Source organism: Hemiscyllium ocellatum, chromosome 1 (assembly GCF_020745735.1).
Source record: "Hemiscyllium ocellatum isolate sHemOce1 chromosome 1, sHemOce1.pat.X.cur, whole genome shotgun sequence".
NCBI lineage: Eukaryota > Metazoa > Chordata > Chondrichthyes > Orectolobiformes > Hemiscylliidae > Hemiscyllium > Hemiscyllium ocellatum.
Genome location: NC_083401.1, coordinates 70363625 through 70386023, shown reverse-complemented (window position 1 = coordinate 70386023; position 22399 = coordinate 70363625). Strand labels below are relative to the sequence as shown.

Genomic DNA, 22399 nt, shown 5'->3' with positions numbered 1-22399 from the left:
GGGAAAATGTTGAGAATGTTGAAAATCTGGAGTAAAATCAATAAATATTAGAAATGTTCGGTAACTCTGGCAGCAGCTGTGAAAACAGCAATGTCCTTTTACATCAATGCAGATCATCGAACTGAAACATTTAAGCTGCTGCTGTTTCCAAAGATGCCGCTTCATCTGCTGAGTGTTTGCAGCATTTTCTGCTTTTTACTTTAGAATTTACTTAAAGTTAGTGGTGTAAAGGAACTTCTTGGAATATTTGTGAATGCAAGGAACTGATTAAAAACTATAAAGGTAGAAATTTGGAGAAATGTAAGGAATGGTTTTGGAAACATATACAAACTGAAATTTTGGGAGTGTATAAACAACTTAAAAACCAACCAAGAAGCTCCAGGTACACCCAAAATTGGACTCATTATCGTTTTCTGTGTGAGGCATCAAGACTTTTGGCCGTCACTGTCAGCTTCCATTTTATTTAGAAGAGAAGTTGGAACAGGTAACAAGATGGGGGAAGATCATCACAACGACAATTGAGTCAAAGGAGCCTTCCGGTCACCTTTTGGCTCCATAAGAGTTTTTCTGATTAGATTATTCTCTTAAAGTTTGCCTTCAGTTGGCAGGAAATGAAGAAACCTGAGCAGGGCAGGCCTGACCAACTCATCATCATCACCTGTTTATGTGAGCAGACCATGCAAGGATGTTAGCCCCCTGGGTGATGGACATTAGGGATCGAATACCTGTTATAGGATGCTGCCAGGGACATCTGGATAGTGGTTCTACCCAAATTGTGATTGGATATAATTCAGTCTTTGAATCACATGACTTTGGTCCTCAGAAATGTGACTTCATGTGTAACAAGGTCCATTTTATAGCCTAGAAATTGAAATGAAGGTCTTAAATGGTGGAGAAAAGGAGTCATGAAATCAGCAATCATCACTACAGGAGTGAAGAAAGCTGGCATGAATGTATGGGTGCAGATGATTCTCGGTTAGACTGCAAGAGGAAATGGAATTGAACCTGAAAATATTTCAAAAGGGGGAGTGTGAAATCAGAGTCTGTGTAATCAGCTTTGAGGCAATGAGCTTGATGGGATAGATGGGATGGAGAGCCAAGCAAAAGGACTTGCTGCCAAACTCTGGATCCAATACCCAAAATGCAAAATCCTTCCATAAAATCCATGGGTAATGTTTGTCATAATAAATTATTTAAATATACGATGAATATGCAGGTATTTTTAAATAAGATCAGACCAGAATTAATGCAAAAATTAAAATCTGTTCCAGCGAAGTGCAATTCAACAGGTTCATGGGATAGTCATGACATGGTAACAAATAGTAGTATATGTATTCTAATTATTGCTTGCAAATCTGTAAAGCATGCAACAGATTTGTTTTCACCATCCAGGAACTCCCTGTAGTTCAATGATTGATGTGAGTTGGCTGGAATGTACTGCCCATGACAGTTTGTCTGATTCCTGTCCTCATAAAATGATATTGCTGTATGTTGAGAACAGTTACACTCTATTGCACATGAATAACTCTCTCTGGGGAACAGAGTTACAAAGATAACTTTCAGCAATGAATAAGCAATCTGAAAATAATTTATTCACAGGGCCAAATTGAATAAAAATAACATGAAGCACAATCTCTAACACCAATTGAATTTTATTTTACTTTGCTTTCATTTAGTTATATATCTTAATTTATGAATAAATTATTAAATTTATTGTCTTAAGCAAACAAATTTAGGGAATCAGGATAAGGGAAAGCTTTCAATGTACATTTTTTAAAAAGCCACCTCAAAATTGTCAAGGCAATCTAAGGTCAAAAATAGCTTTATGAGTCATTTAAATGTCACGTTGTACCAAGACATTCACTCAGCAATGTTTATCACTAAATGTTTATCACTTACTTAATAGACTTAATTTCATTACAGGAGACTGTGGAATGGGAGGGTGAAGTGATATAAATTCATAATGTTCACTTAGTATTAAGCCTGAATTTTTAAGAATGGAGTGAGCTGAGATATTTAGTTGGAATCCCAGGTATGCATGTGATAGGGTAGGATAGGGAGCCCTAAATCTTGATTTCAATACATTCATAATTCAAAGATTGGAAGAGCTTGAGAAGACCACTTGAATATGGATAGTCAGAGGGGGAACAGGAAAAATTCAAACAAGACATTCTGGCTTCCAATAGTTTTCACCCCAACCCTGGTCTACTATAGAATACCTCACCTCCACAAAACACAGTGATTAACAACTGAACTGACAAACCTGCAACAAGTATAATACTGACACAGTCTAGACACATGGACAATGGAGTGTAATGAAGCCTGTCAAAGCAGGATTCATAGTAAGGGGTGCAATAGCATCCCACAGCAGTTGGTAAGTCAATGGGTTAAATAGATAAGGATTGGATTGTATGAGGGTTAGGGTGAGCAGCCAGTGGCAGGGTTAGTTACACCATTGTTGAAGGCATGAGTGGTAGAGTGCCAATACTGAGGGTGGCAGCCACTGGCATCAGAAGCATCATTAATAAAGAGGCATAAGCTGCATAAAAGCCCATTACAGATACCGAATTGGTCAGACAGCGCATGTCACATCTCCGAACTGACCACACAATCAGAGTCAGCCTTTTCATACCAACTTCAGAATTCTGTCAAACTCTGGGTTCGTAGCCCGTTGCCCATCTTCGGCATTGCTCTTGAACTTCTGATCCACAGTAGCAGTAGAGGACTGCTTGTGCTTGACCAAATAAGTAGTTAATGTTCTTTTAATCAGAGAAATGTCATGAACGTGCTGACATGTTAATCATTCAATTCACAATAAAGACATTTATTAATTTTCACAGCAGCTGAAAACTTTGGTGATTGCAATTGGCAGCTAATTAAGGATGAATGTGTAACTCTGGAAGTTTAATATTGTTTTAATTTTGTTTTGCAGAAAGATTTTAATAATGACTGCAAACTTAAAGAAAGAATAGAAGAGAATGGTTACAACACCTACGCTTCCATGAAGTGGAAGCACAATGAACGACAAATGTTTGTGGCTTTAAATGGAAAAGGGTCTCCACGGCGAGGACACAAAACAAGACGGAAACATCCTTCAGCCCATTTTCTACCAATAGTGGTGAGGCAGGATATCTCTCTAATATCAGACTAGAATCAATGAAGACAACACTTTCACAGTAAAGAGTGCTGGTATTAATTCAACACTGCATTTCATTCCAAGCATGGCAACACTCTATTAAATGTGGAAGTCTTAATGATGAACATTATCAGCGCTCAGGCAGTAAACTCACAGACGTCGACTTGTAAAACTTCGAACAAACCTTTGATAATCAAATCATTGTTACTGGCATAAGGAGTTCTGGTGCCAGTAAAGATTGAAGCAATTAGAGAGAACATAGCGGGCAATGGCAAAATATCTTGTGATGTATCCTTAAGCACAAGAGGCAATGCAGTTGTACAATGTTGTATGATCTTTGTGAGAAGATGTTATTTATGGAGTACTAACCCATATCAAAGACCTTATGTTCATTCAAGCCTGATTATCAAACGAGTGGTTAAACACACAAACGTTTATCTGGAAGCACTTTGGGTCAGACACGAAGCAAGTATTTTCTATAACTACACTTCACAACAATAGACAGGCTTGAAAAGTATATATAAATGCACGAAATGTAAAGCTGCTCTAACAAAATGAGTCTTTAGTTGCTCTTCAAATGATTAATTCTAAATATAATTTTTAAAGCATGCTTATATTGCAGAACCAGCAAGACTCCACAAAGTAAATTATTGTTAAAGTTAGCTTGGTATTGATTCTTAATTGAAAATTATCTCAAAAATAAATGCTTATGTTTGTCATCAAAATAGTAATAATATTACAGCACAACCTTTTAACTTTCTGAAAATGGCCCCAACCATTTTGCTGAAAAATAGATTCATTTTGGTAGAGCAAGTGAAAAGTAGTAGCAGTATACAGCCCTTTTTCATTGTAACACACAGTATGTAAGTTGCATTAAGCCTCTTTGGCAGAGTGAGTAGAAAAGTACAAGTAGTCATCAAAATGTATTTTGTTCTAAATACTTTTAAAGATATTTCTATTAAGATGAATATTGATGCTGCATTCCCTTCATACTTTATAATTGTAAAGTGGTTTGTTTATTTTTGTTGTTTGGGAATAGTATTTTTGGTACAAAGGAGAGTTTTTGACAGACAGTAGATGTATTCTAGAATTTAACCCTTTTGTTGCTGGTGCCCCATGATTATTTAATTTGTGTCTTCCCAGGCAATTCTAGCCAGTGTGTCAAATGTTTAATCTGTTTTTTTTTCTTGAATAGTTCAACAAAATATGTTTTCTATATTGCATAGTGGAAAACAATCATTTGATCACTTTCCTGGTTTCTTTAATAAAGTTGATTGCCTCTTAAACATAGGACAGTATATCTTAGCTAGATTTTGTATTTCTGTTCAAAGAATTAAAACTTGAACAGAATTGTTCCCCAATTTTTCACCTTCCACACGAGAACTGTTTTTATTTTCTTCCTAGTTTTCTCCTTTCCCTTGCAGATTACTCAAAGGATATAATACTTCAGGAACTAACAATGCTTCAACACATCTCCTGAGTAACTTGTTTATATCTGAGTCTGGATTCTTGGTTCTTGGGTTATTCAATATGCAGTAATCGTCACAGCCAAATGTGATTTGCCTTTGACCAACTAATGCACTCACGTATTTTCTGATTGTATCACTGGATTACCGTTGACAAAACTGATCAAATTTTGTCCTCTGCTTTCCAGGAATGTACAAGCCAGTTTGATAACCTTCATTGTTTCCAGCTAAGGTATCCTAATTCAGGATATAGAAGGTAGTTAAACATGGACACCCCTTCGCTTGTCTTGCCTCACTATCAAATCACACTGACTAGGTCCTTCGGAGAGCTCATAAACAAAAGGAGGCCATTCAGCCCATTGTGTCTGCACCAGTCAACAAAGGTCTGACTACACAAATTGCATTTCCCAGATTTTGGCCCATTATCCTGGGAGCTATGAAACTCAAATGAATACTGCCAAATACTAAATACTGTTTAAATGTAATGAGAATTTTTGACTCAACCACCCTTTCAGGCAGGAAGTTCTAGCCACACCCCATCCTCTGAATAATAACAATCCCCTCAACTTTACTCTTAGTTTTCTACCTTTTAGCTTAAGTCTATGCCTCCTGGATATTAATGCCTCTACTAATGGAGAAAACATTCCTTTCAATCAGCCTATCAATGCCCCTCATTATTCCATACACCTGTTAGAGGTGGCACAATGGCTCATTAGCAGTGCTGTCACATAGCTCCAGGTACTCTTGGACCAAGGGACCCAAATAGCCTCTTTCTGCATTGAGGGGATTCTATGATGTGGTGCCTGCTCAATCATTCCTTTTCCAAGGAAACAACCCCAGCCTCTCCAACCTTTCCTCATAGATCAGATCCTCCAGCCCAGGCAGCATCCTGATAATTCTCCTCTGCCCTCTCCCTAGTGAAATCATATCCTTCCCATAATGTGGTCATCAGAACTGAATGCAATAGACCAGTTGTTGTAGAACCACCATCTCATAATGTTCCAACATAACTTCACTGTACTTATATTCTCCCCTTAGCTAATAAGGGCAAGTATTCCAGAAGCTTTCTTAACTACGTTATCTATCTATCCTGCCATCCTCAGTCATCTATAATATGCTTCCCACTATCTCTCTGGTCTTCAGTACCATCCAGGATTCCACCATTCAGAGTGAAACTTTGTTTTGTTCACACTCCTGAAGTGCATTATGTTACATATTTCTGGATTGAATTCCATTTGTCCCTACTCTGCCCATCTGACCAGTTCATTGATAACTTCTTATAGTTTATTTATGTCTATCCTTCTCACAATTATTTTGGTCATTTGCAAACTTCTTCATTATATACCATACATTCATATCCAAATAATTAATTTACATGGCAACCATCAAGGGGCCCAACATAAATCCCTGCAGGACCCCATTGTAAACTTGAATCCAGTCAAGGAAGCATCCCTCTACAGTCACCCTCTGCTTCCTGCCTCTTAGCCAATCCAATGTTCTACTCTGCTTTGGATCCCATATCTCTTGGTTTCTTGACCAGTCTGCCAAAAGGGACTTTATTAAATTTTGCCAAATTCCATGGAGACCACATTGAATACATCACTTTCATCAACAGTCATGGTTAGCTCCTCAAAACATTCAAGCACATTTGTTAAACCCAACCCTCCCTGAACAAATCCATGCCGACTATCCCTGATTAAACTCTTTCTTTCCAAGAGCAAAGATATTCTATCTCCGAGAATTCTTTATAAACATTTTCCCACCATTGTGATTGGATTAACTAGCCTGAAGCTTTCTGTCTATCCTTACCTCCCTTTTTTAAAAAAATAATGGGGCAATGTTAGTAGTCCTCCAGTCCTCTAGCACCACACCCATGGCCAGAGAAGATTTGGAAATTACTGCCAGGGCACATTATATCTCCTCCCTTGCCTCCATCAACAACTCATACATCGCATCTGGGCCCTCAGATTTATCCACTTTTAAAATTGTTGTACACCTGCTAGTAACTCCCCTCTCTCTCTTTGTTAATTTCTTATGATATTTCACATTTCTCCAACCTGATGTCGTTATCTATGTTGTCCATTTCCATTGTGAAGACCAACATAAAGGATTCATTGAGGACCTTGCCCACATCTTCTGTTACCTCTATGGTCTTTGATGGGCCCTGTTCTTTCCCAGTCATTCTCTTGCTCTGTATATTTACAAAGAAAGTACACTAGGTTTTTGTTTATGTTACTCACCAATGCTTTCTCATGCAACCTTTATTTTACTAATTTTCTTTCAATAATATCCTATTAAATATTAAGAATAACATAATCATAGAATCCTTACAGTGTAGAAGCAGGCCATTTGGTCCATCATGTCCACACTGATCCTCCAAAGAGCATTTCACCCAAACCCACCTCCCTACCCTATAGATCTGCATTTCCCATGCTTAGCCCACCAATCTGACATATCCCTGGACACTATGGGCAATTTAGCATGGCCAATCCACCTAACCTGCACATCTTTGGACTGTGGGAGGAAATCAGAGCACCCGGAGAAAGCCTATGCAGTCACAGGGAGAATGTACAAACTCCACACAGACAGTCACATGAGGGTGGAATTGAACCCAGGACCCCAGTGTTGTGAGGTAGCAGTACTAACCACAGTATCACCGTGCCTCTGATGTCTGGCATATCCCATTTTGTGTGTTGCGATGGAATTCCTTTTTGGAGCAGCCAAATGAAAACATTCTTGGGATTAGCTCAAATCAAATGTCATTTTTACAACATCGATTGCCCAGCACCTAGTTTGAACCACATTTTGGGAATTTGGGCAATTGCTTCTTCGAATTGTCCACCCATTCATTTCAGAGAAGGGGAAAACAGGGCACTGTGGGTTGAATTCCTAATATCCAGTCCCTGCGGCAATCCTCCTGGCCAGAAACAATATCAGATAAATGTATCTTTCACATAGAAATAATGTTTTACTTCTTATTGTGGAAATTCCTTGCAAGATCTCGTACAAAAATTACAAAAAAAATCTTGGTAGGGTATTAGACCGCTGGAAATTAAAGGCACCCTTCAAAACCACATAATCGCCTTTCCATTATTGAGTCATGGTGATTTTTATTGGTTGTAACCATATATTTAAACAAGCTGTTAAAAAGAAGCTAGTCTAAGGTCTTCTCTATCTGGTAAGTGATATCTTACTAAATGCTCCAACAGAATGTATTTGGTTGTGTGGGTGAAGATATTTCTTTTCAGATTAATACAGCAGCCATTTATATTTTGTTATTAGAAAGTGGACAGCTTTTGGAAATGATAGTTTTGATTTTTGCTTTTGAAAATAGACCCAAAAAAATTGGGAATTCAGGCTTCCTTGTGATGATTGAGTGAATGGTTCCCAGATAAACCATTACACTCAGATTAGATTACTTACAGTGTGGATACAGGCCCTTTGGCCCAACAAGTCCAGACCCATTCTCCTACATCTAACACTACAGGCAGTTTAGCATGACCAATTCACCTCACCTACACATTTTTGGACTGTGGGAGGAAACCCACGCAGACAGGGGGGAGAATGTGCAAACTCCACACAGTTAGTCACCTGAGGCGGGAATTGAACCCGGGTCTCTGGTGCTATGAGGCAGCAGTGCCATCACACCACCCACAATTTTTAATATAATGTTTTTTCTTTAAGTGAGCCTGGATTGGTTTTGTATATGTTGTATCTGGATTGTTCTGACACTCAACAAAGGGCTTAACATTTATGACCATATTTTCAACAGCAGAACCTGTTGGACTCTACTTGGAGAAAAGCTCATTCAGAATTATGTGATTTGATTTTGTTGAAGACAAATAATAGAACAGCTTCTTCTTAATAACTATCTTTAAGTGTTTGCAGTAGTGCAGAAAGCTTAAAATAAATGATTATCGTCCAAGATGGAAGAGCTACCATGAATGCACTACATCAAACTTCAGTTCGGAAGCATAACATTTTGATATTAAATTTTTACATTTTCTAATGTGTTTATTACCATTTAAAGAGTGACACGTTTTCATTTCTGATTGCAATGTAATGGTATAATGTTAAGGAAGCAGACTATGTTGCATTCCAGTTGACAAATGTAAAATATTTGCTGGCATACACTGCTTTTTTTGGCAAATGAAGACACAGATGAGATATGAATGTTTTCTAGAACTGCATTTAAAAGAAAAGGGGGAAAGGCAACTCGTGAGTAAGCATAAGGTATCTAGTGGTCTTTCTAAGAATTCTGAAAACACATGATACATGTGGCTCACAGATTTGTGTGTTAACCACAATTGAAAACTGAGCCAGCAACCACTCCAGCACAGAGGGAGAGTTTAAACCACCACACTACCAGATCACAACACTTCTACTATATACTTTTAAGGTTCATTTCTATCTTTCTTCCCCTTTAATTGACATTGTGCCTTTTCATCATTGCAGTAGAATCCTTTAAGCTAATCGTAGGCAGAAGGTTACCATAAACAATTGGCTACAGTGGAGCACTATTTATTTATTTAATTATTTAGTCAGATGAAAGGCTTAAATCAGTTTTAATAGTCATAGAATGATTTTGTTCTTTGATAAAATAATGAAAATAAAGAACATATTATATGCTGAGCATTCCTGTCACTGGTTTCTTTGTTGAAATTTATACTATCGAAGATTTTATAACAGAGGCTAGTCAATTGGTGTTGCATTCACAGCTATTGCCAGATTACATGACTCGAAAGTTGTTGGCATGCAACTTCTGTTCAACATAATTGTGGTAGTACCAGGAAAATGTACATTTTATGTGACAGCAAATACAACCATAATCAGACCTGGGTTCCCCTCAATTAATTTGCACATTGATGTCTAATAAAGCCCTTTGGGAAGCTTTTGAAGCTGTAACTTTGTCTGAGGCCACTGTTGAAATATTGCGTGCAATTCTGGTCTCCTTTCTATTGGAAAGATGTTGTGAAACTTGAAAGGGTTCAGAAAAGATTTACAAGGATGTTGCCAGGGTTGGAGGATTTGAGCTACAGGGAGAGGCTGAACAGGCTGGGGCTGTTTTCCCTGGAGCGTCGGAGGCTGAGGAGTGACCTTATAGAGGTTTACACAATTATGAGGGGCATGGATAGGATAAATAGACAAAGTCTTTTTCCTGGGGTCGGGGAGTCCAGAACAAGAGGGCATAGGTTTAGGGTGAGAGGGGAAAGATATAAAAGAGACCTAAGTGGCAACTTTTTCACACAGAGAATGGTACATGTATGGAATGAGTTGCCAGAGGAAGTGGTGGAGGCTGGTAAATTGCAACATTTAAGAGGCGTTTGGATGGGTATATGAATAGGAAGGGTTTGAAGGGATATGGGCCGTATGCTGGCAGGTGGAACTAGATTGGGTTGGGATATCTGGTCAGCATGGACGGGTTGGACCGAAGGGTCTGTTTCCATGCTGGACATCTCTATGACTCTATAACAGAATGCTACCCACAGAATAAAGTAATAATTTTTAGCTATCAAATCTACAAGTTGTTATTCATTTCACCTTTCCAGTTTGCAGCTGAAATGCCTCAAATGATGATCTCTAAATTCGTTAATAAATTAGTATTTACCCAGGGGATGGTTTTAACAAAGAGGTACCTTACTTTTGTGATGACCAGTGTCCAGGTGATGTTTCCCAGTTTGTTACACTTCCAGATGAGATTTCCCAAATCATTAAGCGCTCAGGTGGAGAGGTTTTGACTGGCTCCACTTTATTCACCCAGCCCTGGGATTAGTCACAATGAGATGGATTGTGAAAAGGATCTCTTTCTCCCAAACCAAATGAATTTTTGTTTTAATTTAACCACTTTCTTAAGACAACAAACAAGTGAGATGATTAGTTGCTAAACATAATAAATAAAAACACATCACACTTTCAGATTAGAAATAAGAAGTTAGTCAATAAAAGAGAGACAAGTTTAAAAAAGAGTCAAGATTAGAGTGGTGCTGGAAAAGCACAGCAGGTCAGGCAGCATCCGAGGAGCAGGAAGATTGACGTTTCGGGCAAAAGCCCTTCATCAGGAAGGGCTTTCTCACATTAGGAGATCATGACTAGGGGGTGGAGTTAGTTTTTGACCCTGTTTCTTGTACATTTCTGAAAGAGTAAAAATAATCTTCAGGAGATGGGTTCCAGGCAAGAGGGGGTGATGAGCAGTCAGCCTTTTATTATCTTTTCCTTTTTGGTCCTTCTGATTAAAGTATCCCTGATTCATTAGAAGTGTAATATCCCACTGTCGCTGAATTTAGGTCTGCTATCATTTCCTGGCTGTAGTAGTTCGCTTTTAAAATGAAAACACATTAAAATTAAAAGTACAACATGTCCATAAGTATTTTGGGGTTTAAATCTATTGTCATGACACATTCACCACAGGACAAAAGGCAAGTATTCAGGCTCACATTCATTCACTTAGCTCTGGATGTAGGTTTGCTCACTGACCTGTAATGTTCATCTTTAGACATGTCACCATACTAGGTAACGTCATCAGTGAGCCTCCAGATGAAGCACTGGTGGTATAGCCCGCTTTCTATTTATATGTTTGGGTTTCCTTGGGTTGGTGATGTAATTTCCTGTGGTAACGTCATTTCTCCTGGTGATGTTAGTTCCTGTTCTATTTCTCAGGGAGTGTTACACGAGATTCAAGTCAATATGTTTGTTGATAGAGTTTGGTTGGAATGCCATGCTTCTAGGAATTCTCATGTGTGTTTCTGTTTGGCTTGTCTGAGGATGGATGTGTTCTCCCAGTCGAAGTGGTGTCCTTCCTCACCTGTGTGTAAGGATACTAGTGAGAGTGGGTCATGTCTTTTTATGACTAGTTGATGTTCATGTATCCTGGTGGCTAGTTTTCTGCCTGTTTGTCAAATGTAGCGTTTGTTACAGTCCTTGCAAGGTATTTTGTAAATGACATCAGTGTTGCTTGTTATCTGTATAGGGTCTTTCAAGTTCATTAGCTGCTGTTATAGTGTGTTGGTGGGTTTGTGGGCTACCATGATGCCAAGGGTTCTGAGCAGTCTGGCAGTCATTTCCGAGATGTCTTTGATGTAGGGGAGAGTGGCTAGGGTTTCTGGATGCGTTTTGTCTGCTCATTTGGGTTTGCTGCTGAGAAATCGGCGGACTGTGTTAATTGGGTAAACATTCTTTTTGAATACACTGTATAGGTGATTTTCCTCTGCTCTTCATAGTTCCTCTGTGCTGCAGTGTGTGGTGGCTCGTTGGAATAATGTTCTAATGCAGCTTCGTCTGTGGATTTTGGGATGATTGCTTCTGTAATTTGATATCTGGTCCATATGTGTTGTTTTCCTGTAGACGCTGGTTTGAAGTTCCCCATTGGCTGTTCACTCTACTGTGACATCTAGGAATGGCAGTTTGTTGTTGTTTTCCTCCTCTTTGGTGAACTTTATGCCAGTTAGGGTATTATTGATGGTTTTGTAGGTTTCCTTTAATTTGTTTCGTTTAGCGATTACAAAGGTGTCATCCATGTAGTGGACCCAAAGTTTGGGTTGGATGGTTGGCAGAGCTGTTTGCTCGAGTTTTTGCATTACTGCCTCTGTAAGAACCCTGATATCGGAGATTGCATGGGTGTTCCATTGGTTTTGTTGTTGAAGTTAAAGTGGGTGGTAAGGCATAGGTCCACTAGCTTGACAATGTTGTCTTTGAAGATGAAGTTGGTGGTGTTTGGTGTATGTGTCTTTGAGTCTTCTGATAGTGTAGTCAGTGTTTCCTTGGCCAGGTTAATGTTGATTGAAGTAATCAGGGATGTTACATCAAAGGAGACCAATATTTCATCCTCTTCTATCTTGGTGACTTCAAACCCAAATACATTAATAGAAAGTGGGCCATACCACCATGCTTCATCTGGAGGCTCACTGAAGATGTTATCTAGTATGGTGACAAAACATCTGAAAACGAACCTTGCAGCTCAATGAGCAAACCTACGTTCAGAACCTCAACCTGAGCTACAAATCTTTTCAAAACTTGCTATCATTCACTTGGTCTCAATCAATATCATCTTTTCAGTTTCAACCTGGTCTCTTTAAGTTCCTGACAGGCTGCTTGCAATCATATTTTATTTCCTGTTTTGTTGTGGAAGTGGTGGGTTTGGGTGGGGGTACCATGTTCAGCTTATAGCTTTGCAGTCCGGGCAGTGACTGACCTTGAACCACTGTGTCTTAGATGAGTCACTTAGACTTAAACGAATTCATTCTTTGCGAAATGGAACATTAGATCAGCTGACTTCTTTTCTGAACGAAGGCTTTTGATTTCTCAAAATGTCTATCTCAGGTATTGCTGTGCACTAGGAGGTCATCGAGGTACACTATGTAATGAGATAAACTCGTCACTACTTGGTTCATCAACCTTTGAAAGGTGGCTGGAGCAGTTTGGAGTTGAAATTGCATGACTTGGCATTGGTATCACCCACCTGGAATTACAAAGGCTGAGAAATCCTTCACATGTGCAGGCAGGATAGCTTGCTCGTATTCCATAAGTGAATCTATCTTGGTAGCCTGGGTGTCAGATAGGGGTTGGCTGTGGTCACTGTACGTAGTCTTAAATAGATGAACACTAACAGCCAATAGGTCTGCTGCTTAAGTTGTAGTGTCTTGAGTTAATCTGATAATATGCTTCCTATTCTAATAATTTTTACATTAAGTTTTTACCTTTAAAGCTATAGAACATAGAACATAGAAAAATACAGCGCAGTCCAGGCCCTTTGGCCCTCGATGTTGCGCCGATCCTAGCCCACCTAACCTACACTAGCCCACTATCCTCCATATGCCTATCCAATGCCCGTTTAAATGCCCATAAAGAGGGAGAGTCCACCACTGTTACTGGCAGGGCATTCCATGAACTCACGACTCGCTGAGTAAGGAATCTACCCCTAACATCAGTCCTATACCTACCACCCCTTAATTTAAAGCTATGCCCCCTCGTAATAGCTGACTCCATACGTGGAAAAAGGTTCTCATGGTCAACCTTATCTAAACCCCTAATCATCTTGTACACCTCTATCAAGTCACCCCTAAACCTTCTCTTCTCCAATGAAAACAGCCCCAAGTGCCTCAGCCTTTCCTCATACGATCTTCCTACCATAACAGGCAACATCCTGGTAAACCTCCTCTGCACCCGTTCCAGGGCCTCCACATCCTTCCTATAGTATGGCGACCAAAACTGCACACAATACTCCAGATGCGGCCGCACCAGAGTCTTATACAACTGCAACATGACCTCAGGACTCCGGAACTCAATTCCTCTACCAATGAAAGCCAGTACGCCATATGCCTTCCTCACAGCACTATTTACCTGGGTGGCAACTTTCAGAGATCTGTGTACATGGACACCAAGATCCCTCTGCTCATCCACACTACCAAGTATCCGACCATTAGCCCAGTACTCCATCTTCTTGTTACTCTTACCAAAGTGAATCACTTCACACTTACCTACATTGAACTCCATTTGCCACCTTTCTGCCCAGCTCTGCAGCTTATCTATATCCCGCTGTAACCTGCCACATCCTTCCTCACTGTCAACAACTCCACCGATTTTCGTATCATCCGCAAACTTGCTCACCCAACCTTCTAGCCCCTCCTCCAGGTCATTTATAAAAATGACAAACAGCAATGGTCCCAAAACATGGTTGGTCAGTGGGAGGAATGAATCTACCAATCCCCTCTGCAACAGCAACATGACGTCCCAACTCCTATAGTCAATGCACTGACCAAAGGCGGTAACTGCGCTAAAAGCCTTCTTTACCACCCTGTATGCTATGACTCCACTTTCAAGGAACTAGGTATTTGCACCCCAGGTCTCTTTGTTTGGTAGCATTCCCCAAGGCCCTACCATTAACTGGATAAGTCTTACTCTGATTTGCTTTACCAAAATGGAGCAGCTCACATTTATCTCAATCAAGATTCATCTGCCATGCCTCAGCCCACTGGCCCATCTGATCAAGGTCGAGTTGTAACCTAAAGTAACTTCTTCGCTGTCCACTTCACCACTTATTTTGGTGTCACCTGGAAATTTACTAACCATACCTTCTATATCCACATCCTAACCATTTATATTAATGATGAAATGCAGTGGGCCCAGCACCGATCCTTGGGGCACACCACTGGTGACAGGCCTCCAGCCCAAAGAAAACATCCACTACCACAACTTTCTGTCTCCTATCTTCACGCCAATTTTGTATCTAATTAGCTAACTTCACCAGATTCCACACGAGGCTGCTGGTCACTGAGTCATGTTTCACATCACGCTGCTGGTCACTGCATCATGCTCCACACGAGGCTGCTGGTCACTGCTTTCATGTTCCACACTAGTCTGCTGGTCCCTGCTGTCATGCTCCACACAAGGCTGCTGGTCACTGCTGTCATGCTCCACAGTAGGCTTCTGGTCACTGCCACCATGTTTCACTCTAGGCTGCTGGTCACTGCCATCATGCTACTCACTAGGCTACTGGTCACTGCATCATGTTCCACATCAGGCCGCTGGTCACTGCCGTCATACTCCATAATAGGCTGCTGGTCACTGCGTCTTGTTCCACACTAGGGTGCTGGTACTGCATCATGTTCCACACTAGGCTGCTGGTCACTGCCGTCATGCTCCACTGAAGGCTGCTGGTCACTGTGTCATGTTCCACATGAGGCTGCTGGTCACTGCATCATGCTCCACACTAGTCTGCTGGTCACTGCTGTCATACTCCACACTCGGCTGCTGGTTACTGCATCATGTTCCACATGATGCTGCACTGCGTCATGCTCCACACTAGGCTGCTGGTCACTGCATCATAATCGCCACGAGGTTGCTGGTCACTGCCATCATGCTCCACTGCAGGCTGCTGGTTACTGCATCGTGTTCCACTCTAGGCTGCTGGTCACTGTGTCATGCTCAACATTAGACTGCTGGTCACTGCCAACATGTTCCCCATGAGGCTGCTGGTCACTGCGTCATGCTCCATTCTAGGTTGCTGGTCACTGCTGTTGTGTTCCACACGAGGCTGCTGGTCACTGCTGTCATGCTCCACACTAGTCTGCTGGTCACTGCATCATGCTCCACACTATGCTGCTGGTCACTGCGCCATGCTTCACACTAGTCTGTTGGTCACTGCCGTCATGCTCCACTCCAGGCTGCTGGTCACTGCCGTCATGTTCCACACTAGGCTGCTGGTCACTGCCGTCATGCTCCACTCCAGGCTGCTGGTCACTGCATCATGCTCCACTCCAGGCTGCTGGTCACTGCCGTCATGCTCCACACTAGTCTGCTGGTCACTGCCGTCATGCTCCACTCCAGGCTGCTGGTCACTGCATCATGTTCCACACAAAGCTGCTGGTCACTGCATCATGCTCCACTCCAGGCTGCTGGTCACTGCCGTCATGTTCCACACTAGGCTGCTGGTCACTGCCGTCATGCTCCACTCCAGGCTGCTGGTCACTGCATCATGTTCCACACAAAGCTGCTGGTCACTGCATCATGCTCCACTCCAGGCTGCTGGTCACTGCCGTCATGCTCCACACTAGTCTGCTGGTCACTGCATCATGTTCCACACGAGGCTGCTGGTCACTGCTGTCATGCTCCACTCCAGGCTGCTGGTCACTGCCACCATGTTCCACACTAGACTGCTGGTCACAGGGTCATGCTCCACACTAGGATGCTGGTCACTGCGTCATGTTCCACACTAGGCTGCTGGTCAATGCGTCATGCTCCACACTAGGCTGCTGGTCACTGCCATCATGTTCCACACTAGTCTGCTGGTCACTGCGTCATGCTCCACACTAGGCTGCTGGTCACTGCCTTCATGTTCCACACTAGGCTGCTGTTCGTTGCATCATGTTCCCCACGAGGCTGCTGGTCACTGCTATCATGCTCCACACTAGGCTGCTGGTCACTGCCACCATGTTCCACACTAGTCTGCTGGTCACTGTGTCATGTTCCACACTAGTCTGTTGGTCACTGCCGTCATGCTCCACTCCAGGCTGCTGGTCACTGCGTCATGTTCCAAACTAGGCTGCTGGTCACTGCCATCATGTTCCACACTAGTCTGCTGGTCACTGTGTCATGTTCCACACTAGTCTGTTGGTCACTGCCGTCATGCTCCACTCCAGGCTGCTGGTCACTGCCGTCATGTTCCACACTAGGCTGTTGGTCACTGCCGTCATGCTCCACTCCAGGCTGCTGGTCACTGCCATCATGTTCCACACTAGTCTGCTGGTCACTGCATCATGTTCCACACAAGGCTGCTGGTCACTGCATCATGCTCCACACTAGGCTGCTGGTCACTGCTTTCATGTTCCACTCCAGGCTGCTGGTCACTGCCGTCATGTTCCACACTAGGCTGCTGGTCACTGCCGTCATGCTCCACACAAAGCTGCTGGTCACTGCATCATGCTCCACTCCAGGCTGCTGGTCACTGCCGTCATGTTCCACACTAGGCTGCTGGTCACTGCCGTCATGCTCCACTCCAGGCTGCTGGTCACTGCATCATGTTCCACACAAAGCTGCTGGTCACTGCATCATGCTCCACTCCAGGCTGCTGGTCACTGCCGTCATGCTCCACACTAGTCTGCTGGTCACTGCATCATGTTCCACACGAGGCTGCTGGTCACTGCTGTCATGCTCCACTCCAGGCTGCTGGTCACTGCCACCATGTTCCACACTAGACTGCTGGTCACAGGGTCATGCTCCACACTAGGATGCTGGTCACTGCGTCATGTTCCACACTAGGCTGCTGGTCAATGCGTCATGCTCCACACTAGGCTGCTGGTCACTGCCATCATGTTCCACACTAGTCTGCTGGTCACTGCTATCATGCTCCACTCCAGGCTGCTGGTTACTGCATCATGTTCAACTCTAGGCTGCTGGTCACTACTTTCATGTTCCACACTAGTCTGCTGTTCCCTGCTGTCATGCTCCACACTAGTCTGCTGGTCACTGCGTCATGTTCCACACGAGGCTGCCGGTCACTGCCATCATGCTCCACTACAGGCTGCTGGTTACTGCATCATGTTCAACACTAGGCTGCTGGTCACTGCGTCATGCTCAACACTAGACTGCTGGTCACTGCCAATATGTTCCCCACGAGGCTGCTGGTCACTGCTGTCATGCTCCACACTAGGCTGCTGGTCACTGCGTCATGCTCCACACTAGGCTGCTGGTCACTGCCTTCATGTTCCACACTAGGCTGCTGTTCGTTGCATCATGTTCCCCACGAGGCTGCTGGTCACTGCTATCATGCTCCACACTAGGCTGCTGGTCACTGCCATCATTTCCCACACTAGTCTGCTGGTCACTGTGTCATGTTCCACACTAGTCTGTTGGTCACTGCCGTCATGCTCCACTCCAGGCTGCTGGTCACTGCCGTCATGTTCCACACTAGGCTGCTGGTCACTGCCGTCATGCTCCACTCCAGGCTGCTGGTCACTGCCATCATGTTCCACACTAGTCTGCTGGTCACTGCATCATGTTCCACACAAGGCTGCTGGTCACTGCATCATGCTCCACACTAGGCTGCTGTTCCCTGCTGTCTAGCTCCACACTAGGCTGCTGGTCACTGCGTCATGCTCAACACTAGACTGCTGGTCACTGCCAAAATGTTCCCCACAAGGCTGCTGGTCACTGCTGTCATGCTCCACACTAGTCTGCTGGTCACTGCATCATGTTCCACACGAGGCTGCTGGTCACTGCATCATGCTCCACACTAGGCTGCTGTTCGTTGCATCATGTTCCCCACGAGGCTGCTGGTCACTGCTATCATGCTCCACACTAGGCTGCTGGTCACTGCCACCATGTTCCACTCTAGGCTGCTGGTCACTGTGTCATGTTCCACACTAGTCTGTTGGTCACTGCCGTCATGCTCCACTCCAGGCTGCTGGTCACTGCGTCATGTTCCAAACTAGGCTGCTGGTCACTGCCATCATGTTCCACACTAGTCTGCTGGTCACTGTGTCATGTTCCACACTAGTCTGTTGGTCACTGCCGTCATGCTCCACTCCAGGCTGCTGGTCACTGCCGTCATGTTCCACACTAGGCTGCTGGTCACTGCCGTCATGCTCCACTCCAGGCTGCTGGTCACTGCCATCATGTTCCACACTAGTCTGCTGGTCACTGCATCATGTTCCACACAAGGCTGCTGGTCACTGCATCATGTTCCACACTAGGCTGCTGGTCACTGCTTTCATGTTCCACACTAGTCTGCTGTTCCCTGCTGTCTACCTCCACACTAGGCTGCTGGTCACTGCGTCATGCTCAACACTAGACTGCTGGTCACTGCCAAAATGTTCCCCACGAGGCTGCTGGTCACTGCTGTCATGCTCCACACTAGTCTGCTGGTCACTGCATCATGTTCCACACGAGGCTGCTGGTCACTGCATCATGCTCCACACTAGGCTGCTGTTCGTTGCATCATGTTCCCCACGAGGCTGCTGGTCACTGCGTCATGCTCCACACTAGGCTGCTGGTCACTGCCACCATGTTCCACACTAGTCTGCTGGTCAGTTCTATCATGTTCCACACAAGGCTGCTGGTCACTGCCATCATGTTCCACACGAGGCTGCTGGTCACAGCGTCATGCTCCACACTAGTCTGCTGGTCACTGCATCATGTTCCACACTAGGCTGTTGGTCACTGCTGTCATGCTCCACAGTAGGCTTCTGGTCACTGCCATCATGTTCCACACTAAGCTGCTGGTCACTGCCTCTTGTTCCACACTAGGGTGCTGGTACTGCATCATGTTCCACACGAGGCTGCTGGTCACTGCGTCATGTTCCACACGAGGCTGCCGGTCACTGCCATCATGCTCCACTACAGGCTGCTGGTTACTGCATCATGTTCAACACTAGGCTGCTGGTCACTGCGTCATGCTCAACACTAGACTGCTGGTCACTGCCAATATGTTCCCCACGAGGCTGCTGGTCACTGCTGTCATGCTCCACACTAGGCTGCTGGTCACTGCGTCATGCTCCACACTAGGCTGCTGGTCACTGCCTTCATGTTCCACACTAGGCTGCTGTTCGTTGCATCATGTTCCCCACGAGGCTGCTGGTCACTGCTATCATGCTCCACACTAGTCTGCTGGTCACTGTGTCATGTTCCACACTAGTCTGTTGGTCACTGCCGTCATGCTCCACTCCAGGCTGCTGGTCACTGCGTCATGTTCCAAACTAGGCTGCTGGTCACTGCCATCATGTTCCACACTAGTCTGCTGGTCACTGTGTCATGTTCCACACTAGTCTGTTGGTCACTGCCGTCATGCTCCACTCCAGGCTGCTGGTCACTGCCGTCATGTTCCACACTAGGCTGCTGGTCACTGCCATCATGTTCCACACTAGTCTGCTGGTCACTGCTATCATGCTCCACTCCAGGCTGCTGGTTACTGCATCATGTTCAACTCTAGGCTGCTGGTCACTGCTTTCATGTTCCACACTAGTCTGCTGTTCCCTGCTGTCATGCTCCACACTAGTCTGCTGGTCACTGCGTCATGTTCCACACGAGGCTGCCGGTCACTGCCATCATGCTCCACTACAGGCTGCTGGTTACTGCATCATATTCAACTCTCGGCTGCTGGTCACTGCGTCATGCTCAACACTAGACTGCTGGTCACTGCCAATATGTTCCCCACGAGGCTGCTGGTCACTGCTGTCATGCTCCACACCCGGCTGCTGGTCACTGCGTCATGCTCCACACTAGGCTGCTGATCACTGCCTTCATGTTCCACACTAGGCTGCTGTTCGTTGCATCATGTTCCCCACGAGGCTGCTGGTCACTGCTATCATGCTCCACACTAGGCTGCTGGTCACTGCCACCATGTTCCACACTAGTCTGCTGGTCACTGTGTCATGTTCCACACTAGTCTGTTGGTCACTGCCATCATGCTCCACTCCAGGCTGCTGGTCACTGCGTCATGTTCCAAACTAGGCTGCTGGTCACTGCCATCATGTTCCACACTAGTCTGCTGGTCACTGTGTCATGTTCCACACTAGTCTGTTGGTCACTGCCGTCATGCTCCACTCCAGGCTGCTGGTCACTGCCGTCATGTTCCACACTAGGCTGCTGGTCACTGCCGTCATGCTCCACTCCAGGCTGCTGGTCACTGCCATCATGTTCCACACTAGTCTGCTGGTCACTGCATCATGTTCCACACAAGGCTGCTGGTCACTGCATCATGCTCCACACTAGGCTGCTGGTCACTGCTTTCATGTTCCACACTAGTCTGCTGTTCCCTGCTGTCTAGCTCCACACTAGGCTGCTGGTCACTGCGTCATGCTCAACACTAGACTGCTGGTCACTGCCAAAATGTTCCCCACGAGGCTGCTGGTCACTGCTGTCATGCTCCACACTAGTCTGCTGGTCACTGCATCATGTTCCACACGAGGCTGCTGGTCACTGCATCATGCTCCACACTAGGCTGCTGTTCGTTGCATCATGTTCCCCACGAGGCTGCTGGTCACTGCGTCATGCTCCACACTAGGCTGCTGGTCACTGCCACCATGTTCCACATAGTCTGCTGGTCAGTTCTATCATGTTCCACACAAGGCTGCTGGTCACTGCCATCATGTTCCACACGAGGCTGCTGGTCACTGCCATCATGTTCCACACTAGGCTGCTGGTCACAGCGTCATGCTCCACACTAGTCTGCTGGTCACTGCATCATGTTCCACACTAAGCTGCTGGTCACTGCCTCTTGTTCCACACTAGGGTGCTGGTACTGCATCATGTTCCACACGAGGCTGCTGGTCACTGCGTCATGTTCCACATGAGGCTGCTGGTCACTGCTGTCATGCACCACACTCGGCTGCTGGTCACTGCATCCTGTTCCACACAAGCCTGTTGGTCACTGCATTATTCTCCAGTCCAGGCTGCTGGTCACTGCATCATGTTCCACACTAGTCTGCTGGTCGCTGCGTTATGTTCCACATTAGGCTGCTGGTCACTGCGTCATGCTCCACACTAGGCTGCTGGTCACTGCCTTCATGTTCCACACTAGGCTGCTGTTCGTTGCATCATGTTCCCCACGAGGCTGCTGGTCACTGCTATCATGCTCCACACTAGGCTGCTGGTCACTGCCACCATGTTCCACACTAGTCTGCTGGTCACTGTGTCATGTTCCACACTAGTCTGTTGGTCACTGCCGTCATGCTCCACTCCAGGCTGCTGGTCACTGCGTCATGTTCCAAACTAGGCTGCTGGTCACTGCCATCATGTTCCACACTAGTCTGCTGGTCACTGTGTCATGTTCCACACTAGTCTGTTGGTCACTGCCGTCATGCTCCACTCCAGGCTGCTGGTCACTGCCGTCATGTTCCACACTAGGCTGCTGGTCACTGCCGTCATGCTCCACTCCAGGCTGCTGGTCACTGCCATCATGTTCCACACTAGTCTGCTGGTCACTGCATCATGTTCCACACAAGGCTGCTGGTCACTGCATCATGCTCCACACTAGGCTGCTGGTCACTGCTTTCATGTTCCACACTAGTCTGCTGTTCCCTGCTGTCTAGCTCCACACTAGGCTGCTGGTCACTGCGTCATGCTCAACACTAGACTGCTGGTCACTGCCAAAATGTTCCCCACGAGGCTGCTGGTCACTGCTGTCATGCTCCACACTAGTCTGCTGGTCACTGCATCATGTTCCACACGAGGCTGCTGGTCACTGCATCATGCTCCACACTAGGCTGCTGTTCGTTGCATCATGTTCCCCACGAGGCTGCTGGTCACTGCGTCATGCTCCACACTAGGCTGCTGGTCACTGCCACCATGTTCCACACTAGTCTGC

At 44.9% G+C, this 22399-nt stretch overlaps 1 protein-coding gene across 2 annotated transcripts in view; it reads left to right on the top strand.

Annotated features, from left to right (window-relative positions):
- The window catches only part of LOC132818787 (fibroblast growth factor 10-like), a 121042-nt gene extending 116922 nt beyond the window's left edge, over positions 1-4120 (top strand). For both annotated transcript variants that reach the window (XM_060829874.1, XM_060829881.1), the window contains one exon: positions 2933-4120. In XM_060829874.1, coding sequence (XP_060685857.1) covers positions 2933-3151 — 219 coding nt within the window. In that variant the 3' untranslated portion in view covers positions 3152-4120. The remainder of the gene's footprint in view (positions 1-2932) is intronic.
- The last annotated feature ends 18279 nt before the right edge of the window (positions 4121-22399 follow it).